The sequence below is a fragment of the Macaca nemestrina genome, chromosome 18, assembly GCF_043159975.1.
Source record: "Macaca nemestrina isolate mMacNem1 chromosome 18, mMacNem.hap1, whole genome shotgun sequence".
Taxonomy (NCBI): domain Eukaryota; kingdom Metazoa; phylum Chordata; class Mammalia; order Primates; family Cercopithecidae; genus Macaca; species Macaca nemestrina.
Genome location: NC_092142.1, coordinates 3,771,510 through 3,786,327, shown reverse-complemented (window position 1 = coordinate 3,786,327; position 14,818 = coordinate 3,771,510). Strand labels below are relative to the sequence as shown.

The 14,818-nt window shown below is 45.5% G+C and overlaps 1 protein-coding gene across 3 annotated transcripts; it reads right to left on the bottom strand.

Moving 5' to 3' along the window:
- Window positions 1-369: 369 nt before the first annotated feature.
- LOC105467866 (zinc finger protein 174) lies at window positions 370-13,074 on the bottom strand. 3 transcript variants are annotated; one of them, XM_011717653.3, is made up of 4 exons: window positions 12,996-13,074; window positions 11,860-12,533; window positions 9,973-10,195; window positions 370-6,314 (listed from the first exon to the last, which is right to left on the bottom strand). In XM_011717653.3, the coding sequence occupies exons 2-4, from the start codon at window positions 12,259-12,261 to the stop codon at window positions 5,716-5,718; spliced, it is 1,224 nt and encodes a 407-aa protein (XP_011715955.1). In that variant the 5' UTR covers window positions 12,262-12,533; window positions 12,996-13,074; the 3' UTR covers window positions 370-5,715. The 3 variants fall into 3 exon arrangements, with proteins under 3 accessions (XP_011715955.1, XP_070940112.1, XP_011715956.1); XM_071084011.1 differs by having other exon boundaries at window positions 12,981-12,999; XM_011717654.3 differs by lacking the exon at window positions 370-6,314 and adding an exon at window positions 6,321-9,713 and having other exon boundaries at window positions 11,860-13,052.
- Window positions 13,075-14,818: the final 1,744 nt, after the last annotated feature.

Sequence of the window (14,818 nt, the reverse complement as noted above, 5' to 3'; positions counted from 1 at the left end):
CAATTTTTAAAATTTTTCTGTAGGCTGGGTGCGGTGGCTCACGCCTGTAATACCAGCACTTTGGGAGGCTAAGGCAGGCAGACCACGAGGTCAGGAGATCAAGACCATCCTGGCTAACACGGTGAAACCCTGTCTTTGCTAAAACTACAAAAAATTAGCCGGGCATGGTGGCACGTGCCTGTAGTCCCAGCTACTCAGGAGGCTGAGGCAGAATAATTGCTTGAGCCGGGGAGGTGGAGATTGCTGTGAGCCAAGATATTGCCACTGCACTCCAGCCTGGCAACAGAGCAAGACTGTCTCAAAAAAATTTTTTTTTTCTGTAGTGATGGGGTCTTGATATGTTGCCCAAGCTGGTCTTGAACTCCTGGGCTCAAGTGATCCTCCCGCCTCAGCCTCCCAAAGTGCCGGGATTACAGGCATGAGATACCGCCCCCAGCCGAAAGTGTTTTGTTTTGTTTTTGCTTTTGTTTTTGTTTTTTGAGACAGAGTCTCACTGTGTTGCTCAGGCTAGAGTGCAGTGGCGTGATCTCAGCTCACTGCAACCTCCATATCCTGGGTTCAAGCGATTCTCCTTCCTCAGCCTCCTGAGTAGCAGGGAGTACGGGAGCATGCCACCACACCCAGCTAATTTTTCTGTTTTTGTGGAGATGGGTTTCGCCACGTTGGCCAGGCTTTTCTGGAACTCCTGACCTCAAGTGATCTGGGTGCCTCAGCCTCCCAAAGTGCTGGAATGACAGATATAAGCCATGGCACCCAACCATTTTGTTTCTGAGACAGGGTCTTGCTCTGTCACTCTGGCTGAAGTACAAGTGGCACAGTCACGACTCACTGCAGCCTCAGCCTCCCAGGCTCAAGTGAACCTCCCACCTCAGGCTCCCAAGTAGCTGGGACTACAGGTGTACACCACCATGCCCAGCTAATTTTTAAATTTTTTTTGTAGAAATGGGGTCTTCCCTGTGTTAACTCCTGAGCTCACAAAGCAGTCCTCCCACCTTGGTCTCCCAAATTGCTGGGATTACAGACATGAGCCACTTGCCCAGCCTAAAAGTGTTTTTTTGAGATGGAATCTACTCTTGGTAAAGATGCTGTGAATGTTGTTGAAATGACAGCAGGATTTAGAATATTACATAAACTTAGTTAATGAAGCAGCAGCAGGATTTGAGAAGATTTTGAAAGTTTTACTATGGCCAAAATGCTATCACCCATTATAACATGCCCTGAATAAATCTTCTGTGAAAGGAAGAGTCAACTGATTTTGCAAACTTCATTGTTATCTTATTTTAAGAAATTGTCTCTGCCACCCCAACCCTGTGCAGCCACCACCCTTATCAGCATTACCTTTATCTGATGTAATACTTTTCCACACTTAATAGACTACAGTATAGTGTAACCATAGGTTTTATATTCACCAGGAAATCAAAACATTTGTGTGACTCATTTTATTGGGACATTCACTTTATTGTAGGGGTCTGGAATCAAAACTGCAATATCTATGAGGATACTGTGTATACCTAAGGTACATTATTTACAGTAGCCAAGACTTGAAAGCAACCTAAGTGGCTACTGGTGGATAAATGGATATACACACACACACACACACACAGTGGAGCATTATTCAGCCTTAAAAAGGAGATCTATGTGCCAGGTGCAGTGGCTTACCCCTGTAATCCGAGCACTTTGGGAGGCCAAGGTGGGTGGATTGCTTGAGCCCAGGTGTTTGAGACCAACCTGGGTAACATAGTGAGACCCCATGTGTACAAAAAAAATTGTTTTATAAAATAAGCCATAAAATAACCCCATCTCTACTAAAAATACAAAAATTAGCTGGGCATGGTGATGCAGCTGGCTAATTTTTTTTTTGGTAGAGATGGGATTTCACCATGTTGGCCAGGCTGGTCTTGAACTCCTGGCCTCAAGCGATCCACCTCCCTCGGCCTCCCAAAGTCCTGGGATTACAGGTGTGAGTCACTGCGCCTGGCCCCAAGCCTTATAATTAAGTAGAAATCTATGTTCCTTCTCTTTTAGGACAGATGCTCTTTGTCTAACTTGATTCAGGATGGGTATATGTGGTCGGTTGAGTCATGGCACCCCAAATGTTTCCACATCCTAATCCCTGGAACCCATGAAGTTTACCCTATATGGCAAAAGGGGAAGGATCTTGAGATGGGGAGATTATTCTGGATTATCCCGGTGGGCCTGACATCATAACGGTCCTTATACAAGGGAAGCAGGAAGGTCATAGAGGAGAAGGTGGTGGAATCAGATTGGAGTGATGCATTTTGAAGATAGAGGCCAAAGGATGTGGGTGGCTGCTAGAAGCTGAAAAAGTCAAGGCAAGAGATTCACACCTCAGAGCCTCCAGAGGAACCAGCCTTGCCAACAGCTTGATTTTGGCTGAGTGAGATTAATTTCGGATTTGTGACTTCTAGAACGGTAAGGTTGTGGGAGTTTTTTTGTTGTTTTGTATTTCTTTTTTCTTTTTTCTTTTTTTTTTTTTTGAGTCCGAGTTTCACTGTTTTTTCCCAGGCTGCAGTGCAGTGGCACAATCTCGGCCCACTGCAGCCTCTGCCTCCCATGTTCAAGTGATTCTCCTGCCTCAGCCTCCCTAGTAGCTGGGATTATAGGCATGCACCACCACACCCGGTTAATTTTTATATTTTTAGTAGAGATGGAGTTTCACCATATTGGCCAGGCTGATCCTGAACTTCTGACCTCAGATGAACTTCTGACAACCTTGGCCTCCCAAAGTGCTGGGATTACAGGTGTGAGCCACTATGCCAGGCCCCAGTTTGTGTTGTTTTAAACCATTAAGTTTGTGGTCATCTGTTACCACACCAATAGGTACCTAATACAGATGTGACTATGACTTGGAGGTTAAGGGACAACAGTGAAATCAGCCTGGTTTCAGTAGGGTGAGGTGGAAACACAATGAGGAAGAAAGAGGGCTTGACCAGGGAGAGGTATCAGGATGGAGCCAGGTATGGGGCAGGTCGGATACAGAAGCTAAATTCTTCGTGATTTAACATAACAGATGGGAATGGGATCTGGGCCTAAAGTACCTAAAGGACCATAAAAGCTATAAGGAAGGCCGCTGGGCCTTCAATAAGCCTCTGCCCAAGAGACAGAAGCTCACTTGTGCATTCAACAGATTGTCACGAGGATCTCTGAATTCAGGCAGAAATGGGCCCTTGGATACAGCGGGGATTCTCAACTGTTTAAATATTGAACATCTGTTTCTCTTGGCTGCGCATTGGCAAAGCTAAAGTTAGGGAAAAACAATGTTCTTGTTTTGAAAGAGCTTTTATAGTGCATGGTAGTTTCCCAGCCTTGGCGATACTGATTTTTTGGGCCAGGTCATTGCTGTGGGGGCTGGCTGTCCCAGCACTGCAGGAGGTGCAGTAGGACCCACTGGAGGCCAGCAACAACCCTCCCTCCCTCAGTCATAACAACCAAAAGTGTCTTTGGACATTGTCCGACATCCCCTGGGGGGTTCCCAGTTTAGCAGCCCTGGTGTATAGGGTCTAGTAGAGAGACTGGACCCCAATTTTAACAGAAGTCTGCAGGGCTCCTCAGGGAAGCCTTTGAGAGAAGGAAACTCTTGTGAGAGGGAGGAGGCAGGAGGGAATGGGAAACATCAGGAACTAAAGGCAAAGGAAACAATTGTGTGCAAGACCCCAAAGAGGACTTGTAGGTGTGCACATGTCCCTCAGCAGTTAGAAGGGACAAGAGTTCCTTGTGGGGGACAGAAGAGCTCAGCCCACAGCCCTGAGGTGACTGGTAATCACTTCATGATACTGATGTTTTGGGAAGAATGCTACCTTGCTGAGCGTACACCTGTAATCCCAGCACTTTGGGAGTCTAAGGTGAGAGGATGGCTTGAGCCCAGGAGTTCGAAGACAGACTGGGCAACACAGTGAGACTCTGTCTCTACAAAAAAAAATAGAAAAATTAGCCAGGCATGGTGGTGCATTCCTGTAGTCCCAGGTGCTCGGGAGGCTGAGGCGGGAGGATTGCTTGAGCCCAGAAGATTGAAGCTATAGTAAGCCGTGATCACGCCACTGCACTCTAGCCTGAGTAACAGAGTGAGACCCTGTTTCAAAAAAAAAAAAAAAAAAAAAGCTACCTGGTTCTATTTGCCGCATTAGGAATGCACTAATCTGCCAAACTTTTTCTCTAAACTGAGCAATGAGCTAGGAATTATATACTGATTTGCATTTTAATTTCCACTTTGAGAAAACAAGGAGGTGGCATTAGCCGATCTCTCAGGCTTAGTTCCAGGATTCATTTTATATAAATATATTTTGTCACTTAAAAATATGCTGTTGAGGTACAATTTACGTATCATAAAATTAGCCCATTTCAGTGATTTTAGTAAATTTACTGACTTGTGCAACCATTACCGTAATCCAGTCTTAGAATATTTTCATTACCCCAATCCTTTTGATATTTTTTTTTTTTTCCCTGAGACAGAGTCTCACTCTGTCATCCAGGCTAGAGTGGAGTGGTGCAGTCATAGCTCACTGCAGCCTCTAACTCCTGGGCTCAAACGATACTTTTGCCTCAGCCTTCAGAGTAGCTGGGATTATAGACATGCACCATCATGCCTGGCTTATTTTTGTATTTTTTGTAGATCAGGGCTTAGCTACATTGCCCAGCCTGGTCTCAAACTCCTGGGCTCAGTCATCCTGCCTCAACCTCTCAAAGTGTTAGGATTACATGTGTGAGCCACTGTACCCTCACAGCATTTTGTTATTCTTAAAGCTAATGGGCTAAGTGAGAAAGGAGAGTAGGAAGAATTCCCTCTTATATCTCCTTAGTATTCTTCGTCCACTACTTTCTTCTCACTGTAGCTTTTCCTTATGTGTTAGGCTGGGGTTGCAGCAACTGTATAGATGTTTTTTGTTTTGTTTTGTTTTTTTGTTTTTTGTTTTCCCTCAAAGGTGCTTTGAGAACAGGCACGGTGGTTCACACTTCTAATCCCAGCACTTTGGGATGCCAAGGCAGGAGAATTGCTTGAGTCCAGGAGTTCGAGACCAGCCTGGGCAACATAGCAAGACCCTGTCTCAAAAAATAAAAATAAAAGATGCTTTGATACAAAAAAGATCCCTCAAATGTAATTTTCTTTTCTTTTTGTAAAAGCAGCATCTAATTACTTGGAAACTCTTCTCACACAAACATGCATATTCTCATTTAATTCATCCTTTGCTATAAACAGCTAGTAATTACAGAAAGAATATGAGGGATCTATTTTCCAATGAACTTTGCCTTGAAATTCTGGTAGATCACTCATCTTTATTAAAGAAGCGTGTGCATGATAAAAAATTGTCTGGTATGACAGCAAATGCATAACTATATATAGAATTTATCCCTTAACATATTTTAGAGGATAAAGCAACAGAGGGACGATTTAACAATAAGCGGGCCACCTGCAGGATTGTCCTGATTCTCTCTCAGAAGTTATTCCTTGCTCTCTGCAGAGACTTAAGTTCTCTTTGCCCCAATACCTAGAACTGCCATCTCTTCACCATGTCATCATGCACGGTTGGGCCCTGGTTGGCCTTTTCTGGGCCTCCTCACAGCAGAATGTGCATCATCATTCCTCATGGGCCTCTTGCTTTCCTTGTAAGTCACACAGTCTTTGTGATTTACATGCAAGTAAGGGGGAAGAGAAACACAAACACCTTCCTTGTGAATCTAAAGCATGGAGTGGTCCTTTCAATCCCCATGGTGGAGCCTGTGATGCTGGTGAAGGTTTGAGCTCTGGCGAAAGCTTTTCCCACACTGGCCACACTGGTATGGCTTCTCTCCAGTGTGGATCCTTTGGTGCAGCTTCAGGGTTGACTGCCGCCCAAAGCAGTTTCCACACTCTCCGCACGTGTAGGGTCTCTCTCCTGTGTGGACTCTCTTGTGTCTCTTCAGCTCTGAATTCCACGTGAAGCTTTTCCCACAGTCATCGCATTTGTAGGGTTTCTTTGCTGAGCGGGTGGGCTGGTGACCAAGATGTTGCAAACGGTTGCTCAGGCTCCGTTTACCTCCTTTGCTTTTCTTCAGCTCTCTCAGTGGGTGGCTTTTTAGGGGGCTGCTGATGTATTCCACCCTGCAATGTCTCTGGTAGTGAGCAAATGGCTTTTGAGCATTTGGGGGGCTGACCTGCCTCCGTGACAACCGAGGTTCACTCATATTTGCCCCTCTCGGTTCAGGACTCTGCAGACCATTCCCTTTGGATCTGCCAGCTGACACTGCACATGGCTTTGCTCCTTTAGCCCCTTCCTGTTGTGGATTTTCCTTGTTGTCACTTCTCATTCTGGGGGCCTCTATAATTAGAAAGAAAATGCTTCATTTTCTGCACTTGGAAGAAATAACTTCAGCAAGAGTTATGAAATACTCTGAAAGTTTCTCAAAGGGTGGCCCTCCATTGGCAACTTGCATTAGAATCATCTGGGCCATTTGTTAAACAAACAGGCTCTTCACCCTTCCCCCAAAGCTGCTGGGTCAGAATCTCTGGGGGTTGGGCCTGATAATCTGCACAGTTAGCAGGCTCCTGGGATGATTGTGATTTATATTAAATTTAGGAACCAAGTTCTCCAACCTCCTTCCTCCTTTCTCCCTTTAGGGAAAGGTTTAGGAAAGGAAGAACAGGGAAAAGCAAACCCATCAGAACTGGGTATCGACCAATGAATGAAAGAAGGAAGAGAGGTGAAATCTCAACATTGTAAATTTTACTGCTGTAGTCTGGTGCCTGAGCTATTTCAACAAATACCCCTCACTTCGTAAACACTAACTGACAACCACCTTCTCTTCAAAAGATAGTAAGTTCAGAGACTGTGATGTTTTCTTTCATTACAAATTTGAAGTATATGAGTTCAGAAACTGGAATATGGGCTTAGCCATGTATCCTAATTACAGAAGGACTGACAGTCTGGATGGAGATGAGCTGGAATAGCCTGTGGGAAGTCACAGGATCTGGAGAAGGATCCCTTGTGATGTGGAAAATGCGTGTGTGTGCATGTGCATGCACAGGCACATGCATGCTGTTCAATATGGCAGCCACTAGCCACATGTGACTATGTGGCTACTGGGTACTTGAAATGTGACTACCGTGACTAAGGAACCTAATTTTAAATTTTATTTAATTTTAATTCATTTAAATTCAAATGTAAATAATCAGCCTATACAATCAGGGTCAATTGCTTTTTGACAAGACAATTCAATGGGAAAAGAATAGTCTTTTTCATAAATGATACTAGGACTGCTGGATTTCCACATACAAGAGAATGAAGTTGGACCCTACTATGGTCTGAATATTTATTACCCCCTGTTCCCTGACACACATATATTGACAGTCCTCCGTGCAGTGGTCTTGGGAGGTGGGGCATCTGGGAGGTGATTAGGTTATGAGGGTGCAGTCTTCATAAATGGGATTAGTGTCCTTATAAAAGAAACTCAAGAGACTACCATTTATGAGGAATGGGACCTCGCCAGATACCAAATCTGCTGGCACCTTGATCTTGAACTTGCCAGCATCCAGGAACTGTGAGCAATAAATTTCTGTTGTTTATAAATTACCTAGTCTAAGACAATTTGTTATAACAGCCTGATCAGATTAAGACAGACCCCTACCTCAAATCCTATATAAAAATTGACTTGTTTCTTTATGTATGGAGGAAAATTTAACTTTAAATGGACCAAATACCTAAAAGTAAGAGCTAAATCTATGTCTCTTTGAAGAAAACATAGCTGTACATATTTGTGCCCTTGGATTAGGCAGTGGTATTTTACACATGACACCAAAGCCTAAAGAAATAAAAAAATAGATAAATTACACTGTAGCAAAATGAAAAACGTGTGCTTCAAAGGACACTATCAAGAAAGTGAGACAACCCACAGAATGAGAGAAAAGATTTGCAAATTACACATAAGGGTCTAGTGTCTAGAACATATAAAGGACTCTTATAAAAAATGAAGACAAATAACCCGATTTAAAAATGAGCAAAGGATCTGAACATTTTTCCAAACAAGATATGTAATTGGATAATAAGCACATGAAAAGATGTTTGACACCATTAGTCACCAGGGAAATGTAAATCAAAACCTCAAATCAAAATTTCTCAACCTAATAGGATGGATAGAAGACAATAACAAGGGCTAGCAAGAATGTGGAGAAATCAGAATCCTCACACAGTATTGGTGGGGATGTAAAATGGTACAGATGCTTTGGAAAACAGTCTGGTAGTTCCTCATAAGTCAAAGATAGAATTACCATATGACCTAGCATATGGTAATTCCACTCCTAGGTATATACTCAAGAGAAATGAAAACATGTCTACACAAAAACACACACATTTATAGCAGCATTCTTCATAATAACCAAAAAGTGGAGACAACCCAAAAGTCTATGAACAGATGAACCAACATGAACAAAAAACCAGCATGTAATATATCCATACAATGCCTATTATTCAGCCACAGAAAAGGAATGAAGCACTGATTCATGCTACAGCATGGATAAAACTTGAAAACATGCTCAGTGAAAGAAGCCACACACGAAAGACCACATATTGTGTGATTCAATTTATTTATTTATTTATTTATTTATTTATTTATTTATTTTTGAGACAGGGTCTTACTTTGTCACACAGGCTGGAGTGCAGTGGCACAATCTCAGTTCACTGCAGCCTCGACCTCCCAGGTTCAAGTGATCCTCCTGCCTCAGCTCCCCCAAGAAGCTGGGATTACAGGTGTGCAGCACCATGCCCCCCTAATTTTTGTATTTTTTTGTAGGGATAGGATTTCGCCATGTTGCCCAGGCTCGTCTCGAACTCCTGAGCCTAAGCAATCCGCCTGCCTTGGCCTCCCAAAGTGCTGGGATTACAGGCGTGAGCCACTGTGCCCGGCCTGTGTGATTCCATTTATATACGATGTTCAGAATAAGCAAGTCTAGAGACAAAAGTAGACTGTGGTTGCCAGGGGCTGAATGTTTATGTTCCCCCAAATTCATATGAAATTCTAACTCCCAAGGTAATAGTGTTAGGACGTGGGGCCTTTGGGAGGTGATTAGGTCACGAGGGTGTTGCCCTCACTGGAATGGAATTAATGCCTTCATGAAAGAGCCCCACAGGAGCCTGTCTTCCCCTTCTGCCACATGAGGACTGAGAAGTAGGCAGTCTGTGACCTGGAAGAGGAGCCTCACTGGAACCCAACCATGCTGGCACCTTGAACTCAGACTTCCCAGCCTCTAGAACTATAACAAATAAACTCCTGTTGTTTATAAACTACCTAGTCTCTAGCATTCTATATTAGCAGCCTGAACAGCCTAAAACACAAAGTACCTCATTGAATGTAGCAAATGTTAAGAAAATAAGGATTTTTGTCTTCTTGTAACTCTCCTCTCTAATGTGCTGATTGTATCTTGTATTCACATCACCAGGCTTGGCCAAAATGTCACTGTCATTCAGGCTTAGAGATCACAGGACTGTGTAGAACAAGGCCAGCAGTTACACAAATATCACACCAGAGAAAGGGAAATAGATTTGAGGATTTAAAGTATAAGCAACATCACGGAGGAGGACAAAGATATATGATATAGGGTGAGCTTTTTTTTTCTACCAGGCCCCTTCTAAACAAAGGAGCATTTTAAGCAATGAAACTCAGCCATAGCTTGCATGGAAGTTCATCTGTGGCCATATTTGGATCTGTCTTTTCTATAAGAAGTTCTGAAAGGGACAGAAAAGTAGGTACAACCCTGTCATGCAGTGGATTGTCAAATATTCATTAACAGAAAATGACAAAACATACTTATTTGTAGTATCACCACCATTCTAATTAGTGAAATTTGTTTAGTGAGTAATCATCTACTATTATATACAACATTTTAAAAAACACACACATGTGGTCTATGCCTTTGCAGAACCATGAGATACACTGATGGAGATAAAGGGCTGATGAGAGGGAGAGAAAAGGCAGAGTGTTTACCTGTCCCAGCCAATTTGGGGGTTGGTTCTTGGAGGAGTGGGGATTTCTCCCAATGATGGGGGCTCAGCTGGTCATAAGTTCCCGCCTGGGAAGGTTCTGCTGGAGAGCTCTCCCTGAGATCTCTCCTAGGAGTCTGCGGTTGAAAGTCTGGCAGTTCCTGTTCTCCAAGCTGAGATCCAGTTTTCTCCAAGAGCACCTTTTGCCCCTGCATACAAACGGCCACCTAGGAACAAGCCCCATTAATTCCATCCATCAGGACTGAGGGAAGCTTGATCTCTCACTGTTGTATAATGACCTGTTTACCTTGGGAATTGCTGATAACCATCTAGAGGTCAACTTTCATAGAAACCACTGAAACCCTCAAAGGAAGTAAAGGGAAGGATGTGAAGAATGACAGGAATGAGGATGCTACAAGTCAGCCGAGTGGCTTCCCCTAAAGCTTGGGCCTTTCCCAAGGGCCAGAGTCAAAGTTATCAGGGTAGCTGCTGGCACAAATATCAGAGTCAGTCACGACACTGGACCATCAGATGCCCACTCTACACACCACGCCCCCCCCGCCGCCCTCCCCGCAACCTACTTCTGCTGGAAATAGGTCCTGTAGAAACAGGAAGCAGTATGGTGAGAGGCTGTTACAAACTCTTCTTATCTAATACATTGTTCTGCCAAAGGCTTTCCTGGTAAGGAGATTCCAGTAGTAGTAGGGGTCTAAGAGGACTACCCTACCCTCATTCCCTAACAAGTTCTATTTTCGGAAGTACCTGCTGTTTGCTTCTTGCCCAAGTCCTGACTGGGGTCTGACTTCGGGGAGGGGAGTGGCCAGCAATGGCAACACTGGCCAGTTAAACTGTAACTTCCTGATCCAAAGACAACAAGCTAGTCAGGCACTGTGGGGCTCACTCCTGTAATCCCAGCACTTTGGGAGGTCAAGACAGGTGGATTGCCTGAGCCCAAGAGCCTGGGCAATGTGGAGAAACCCTGTCTCTACAAAAGTACAAAAATTAGCCATGCATGGTGGCATGTACCTGCAGTCCCAACTACTTGAGAGGCTGAGGTGTGAGGAACACTTGAGCTGGATGTGGAGGCTGCAGCAAGCAGAGATTGCACCACTGCACTCCAGCCTCAGCAACACAGTGAGACCCAGTCCCCCCCAAAAAAAAAAAAAATCAAAGACAATAAGCTAGGCCAGGTGTGGTGGTTCACACCTGTAATCCCAGCACTTTGACAGGCCAAGGCGGGTGGATCACTTGAGGTCAGGAGTTCGAGACTAGCCTGGCCAACATGGTGAAAACCCTCTCACTAAAAAATACAAAAATTAGCTAGGCATGGTGGCAGGTGCCTGTAATCCCAGCTACTCAGGAGTCAGAGACCTGAGAATCACTTGAACCGGGGGCAGAGGTTGCAGTGGGCTGAGATGGCACCACTGCACTCCAGCCAGGGCAACACAGCAAGACTCCATCTCAAAAAAAAAAAAAAAAAAAAACAATAAGCTAGAACTTCCAATGAAATGAAGTTCCTCAAAGTCCAACTGCTACTAAACAGGGTGACCCTGCCTGCTAAGAATTCTGCTTGTAGGAAAACTAAGATGGTGTGGGAAGAGCTGACAGAAGGGATTCAAGAACCTTACAATTTTTACTTCTGGTGACATAAGGTGCATAAAGGAATGGCAAGAACGTTGGTCCTCTGTTGCCTCACTGGGTATCAGTAGTTAGATTTTCTAAAAACCTGTTAACAACTCGGAATAGGTTCCCAGACAGAGGCTGGAAGCAACTTCTGAAGCCATCCAGTCCACTTCTGAGACTCAGTCCTTAAATAGGGAGAGATCCAGATACCAAACATTACCTAGATGAAAAAGAAATCCCCAGGATGATGGGAGAGGACCCTCCTTACCCACTGCTTTGGTTTCTTGGATGCTCTGTGAAAATCTTCTACGAGGGTCACAATCTCCTTGGTGTTCATTGGACATCGATGCCTGACCCGAGCCTGGATCTCTGGGGGCAGGATGGTCAGGAACTGCTCCATCACCAGAAGCTCCAAAATCTGCTCCTTGGTGTGCAGCTCGGGTTGCAGCCACTGACGGCAGAGCTGTCGGAGCTGGGAGAGTGCCTCTTGGGGTCCAGACACCTCTTGATAACAAAAGCGTCTGAAGCTCTGGCGGCAGAGCTCAGGATCGGGGCAGTTTTTTTGCAGAGTAGGCTCCCGTTTCTCTTCTAGTTTGGCTATTATGTGTCTCTCTTGCTTGGAGGAAGCTTCAGTGTTGGAGCTTAAAGTTATCTCCATTTTAGCTGCCATTTTGGGCGTCAGGAGACAACTCTCTCCTTGTAAACGTGTTAAGCCTTTGGGATCATGACCTTGGAGAAGTCTCTGAATACTAGAAAGACTCCAAACACGAACGTTCTCTGAGGATGTTAGGGAGAACGGGATGCAGAGACAAGGCCTCACTTGCTAGCCTTTATTAGCCAAACTCAAGACAACGCGGTCCCTGGGAGTGGGAAGAGTTTTGTCTTCCTGTCAGTTTTTTGAAGTCTTGCAAAGGAGAAAAGTCATAATGTCCTAAAAGGACTCTGGGGAAAAAATATTTCTTTTATTTCAGTAGCAAGCACACAGGTCTCGGGTTTAATGAGCAATACGCTCTAACTGGCGGGTGGAGCGGAATCCCTAGGAAAAGTTCAAGCTGTCACAGGTAGCTTGCCCCAACTCTCCCGCATGACGGCAGCAACCGACCTGGCGCATGTCACCGGGTGTTAAACGGTAGAGTTGAGCAAGGCCACAGCGCCAGCCGGGGGTGTGAGGTAGCGAACAGCTTCCTGCACGCGAGCGAAGCGGCTGCTCCCTGCCCAGGCGCCGCAGGCCCGGTGGCTCCGGCCTCCAGGGCGGCCCCGCGGCCCAGCCAGCCCCAGGCCTGGCGAAGCTGCCGCAACCCGGTGCGCAGCTGAACTCCACTGCCGGTGCGAGCTCGGACTGGCGACTGCGACACCGCTACCCCGAGCAGCCCGGCGCCCCGCACCCACCTGCAGCCGACTCACCTCTCTGGGAACCCGGGACCGCGGGACTTGGGACCCGGCACCTGCGAGCACGGGCTGGGGGCGGGGTCGATTCCACTCGCCGCGGAGACGCCCACTGGCTGCTGAGGAACTACCGAGAGGGCCCGCCTCCTGTCGAGCATCCTCTACCGTCTATTGGCTGCTGCCTCTGTCAATATCGTCGCAGTGCATCCCGGGAGCTGCAGTCCAGCAGCTCGACTTGCGGGCCTGCGCAGGGGCGTGCGTAGTGGGCAGAGCGAATCGCGCCCCTGACTTCCGGCCCGGAGGCTGAGGGAGTTTGTGGAGTCCCGAGTACTGGTATCCGGTGAGTCCTCCGCTTCCTTGCGGCCGGCGGGACTAGCGGCTGGGCCCTACAACAGCCGAGGAGTCCCTCCCCGCTGAGAGCCTTCTCGGAGGCGTTTGGGTCCGACTCCGATGGGCGTCTCCGTGGGACAGGCGGCCTCCCTCAGGCCGGGCTTCCCCAGACGCGCCGCGGTCACGTGCCCCGCTCCCACTGCGCGGATCACCCCGAGCCTAAGCGCCGGCGCCCCGGGACCCCCTGGCCTTGACCCTGCTTATCTCGTCCCTGTCTCGTCCACTCCCTACTCATCCACAGTGCCTGACTCTGGCACCGAGTGCGTTCTGAGTACTCAATAAGTAGTTACTAAGTGAAAAACCTATCCACTTGGCTCCCCATCCTCATGCTGCATTTTTTTCCCAGGGTTTGGGCCATCGCTAGAGTGAAGTAAAATTTTCAGAGAACAGCATTTTAAAATTTAACGATGAGTGGGATGTAAGGGGTCAAAAAGGGCCCAGAGGGGTGCAGGTTCCGCCTTCTGCATGAAGTTAGAAGAGCATTTATTATATTATTCTTCAGCCAGGTAAGGTACAGGATGAACATAATGAAGGCAAGGGGTGCAGGTTCTAGTCCTGGCCTTGCTGCCTAGAGCTCTGCTGTGTGATGCTTTAGGCAAGATACTTCATCGCTCTCAGTTTCTTTTTGGCTAAAAAGCAGTACTAACAATAATAATGCCCTTGATTTCTCTATCTCTAGAAGCACCAAAATGTAAAGAGAATTTAAGTGAAGGCAGTTCAATTTCTTTGAGAAAAGGGAACCGAAATCCATTTTTAAAATATAAAAAATTTTCTTTTTTAAAAAACATTTACCATCTTAACCATTTTTAAGTGTACAGCTCAGTAGTCCTGAGTATATTCATATTGTTGTGCATGCTGGATCCATTTTAATACCACGTGGTGAGGGTGTGTCAGCTCCTGTAGAAAATGTAAATTATGATCTGCTTTAATCTGTGTTTTAAGTAGTTAAAAACCAACACAAACTAATGAAAAAAAGACTGCCTTCACTGGTGCAGTGGCTCACACCTGTAATCCCAGCACTTTGGGAGGCCAAGGTGGGAGGATCATTTGAGCACAGGAGTTTGAGACCAGCCTGGGCAACATAGTGAAACCCTATCTCTACAAAAAATACAAAAGTTAGCCTCTATTTAAAATTGTTTTTAAGGTCGGGCATGGTGGCTTATGCTTTTAATCCTAACACTTTGGGAGGTTGAGGTGGGAGGATTGCTTGAGTTCAGGAGTTTGAGACCAGCCTGGGCAACAGAGTGACACTCCATCTCTAAAGATTAAAAAAAAAACAAAACAAAAAAAAACATAAAATTATTTTTAAAAGTTATTTATTGTTTAATTTTAAATTATATAAAACTATTTTTAAAATTAACTCTCAAAAAAATAAAATATTGCCTTGCATAAACTGGCCTTGGAGATCCAAACATGTTTTCAGGACTCGAGTATATTGTCCTCTTGTGAAC

Excerpts from the sequence above, each read along its gene's own strand:
- LOC105467866 (XM_011717653.3), bottom strand. The coding sequence starts at position 12,261 with ATGGCAGCTAAAATGGAGATAACTTTAAGCTCCAACACTGAAGCTTCC. Across the intron at positions 10,196-11,859 it reads CCAAGAAACCAAAGCAGTGG|GTGGCCGTTTGTATGCAGGG; the intron begins GTAAGGAGGGTC and ends GCTTGTTCCTAG. Across the intron at positions 6,315-9,972 it reads CCCCAAATTGGCTGGGACAG|AGGCCCCCAGAATGAGAAGT; the intron begins GTAAACACTCTG and ends TTCTAATTATAG.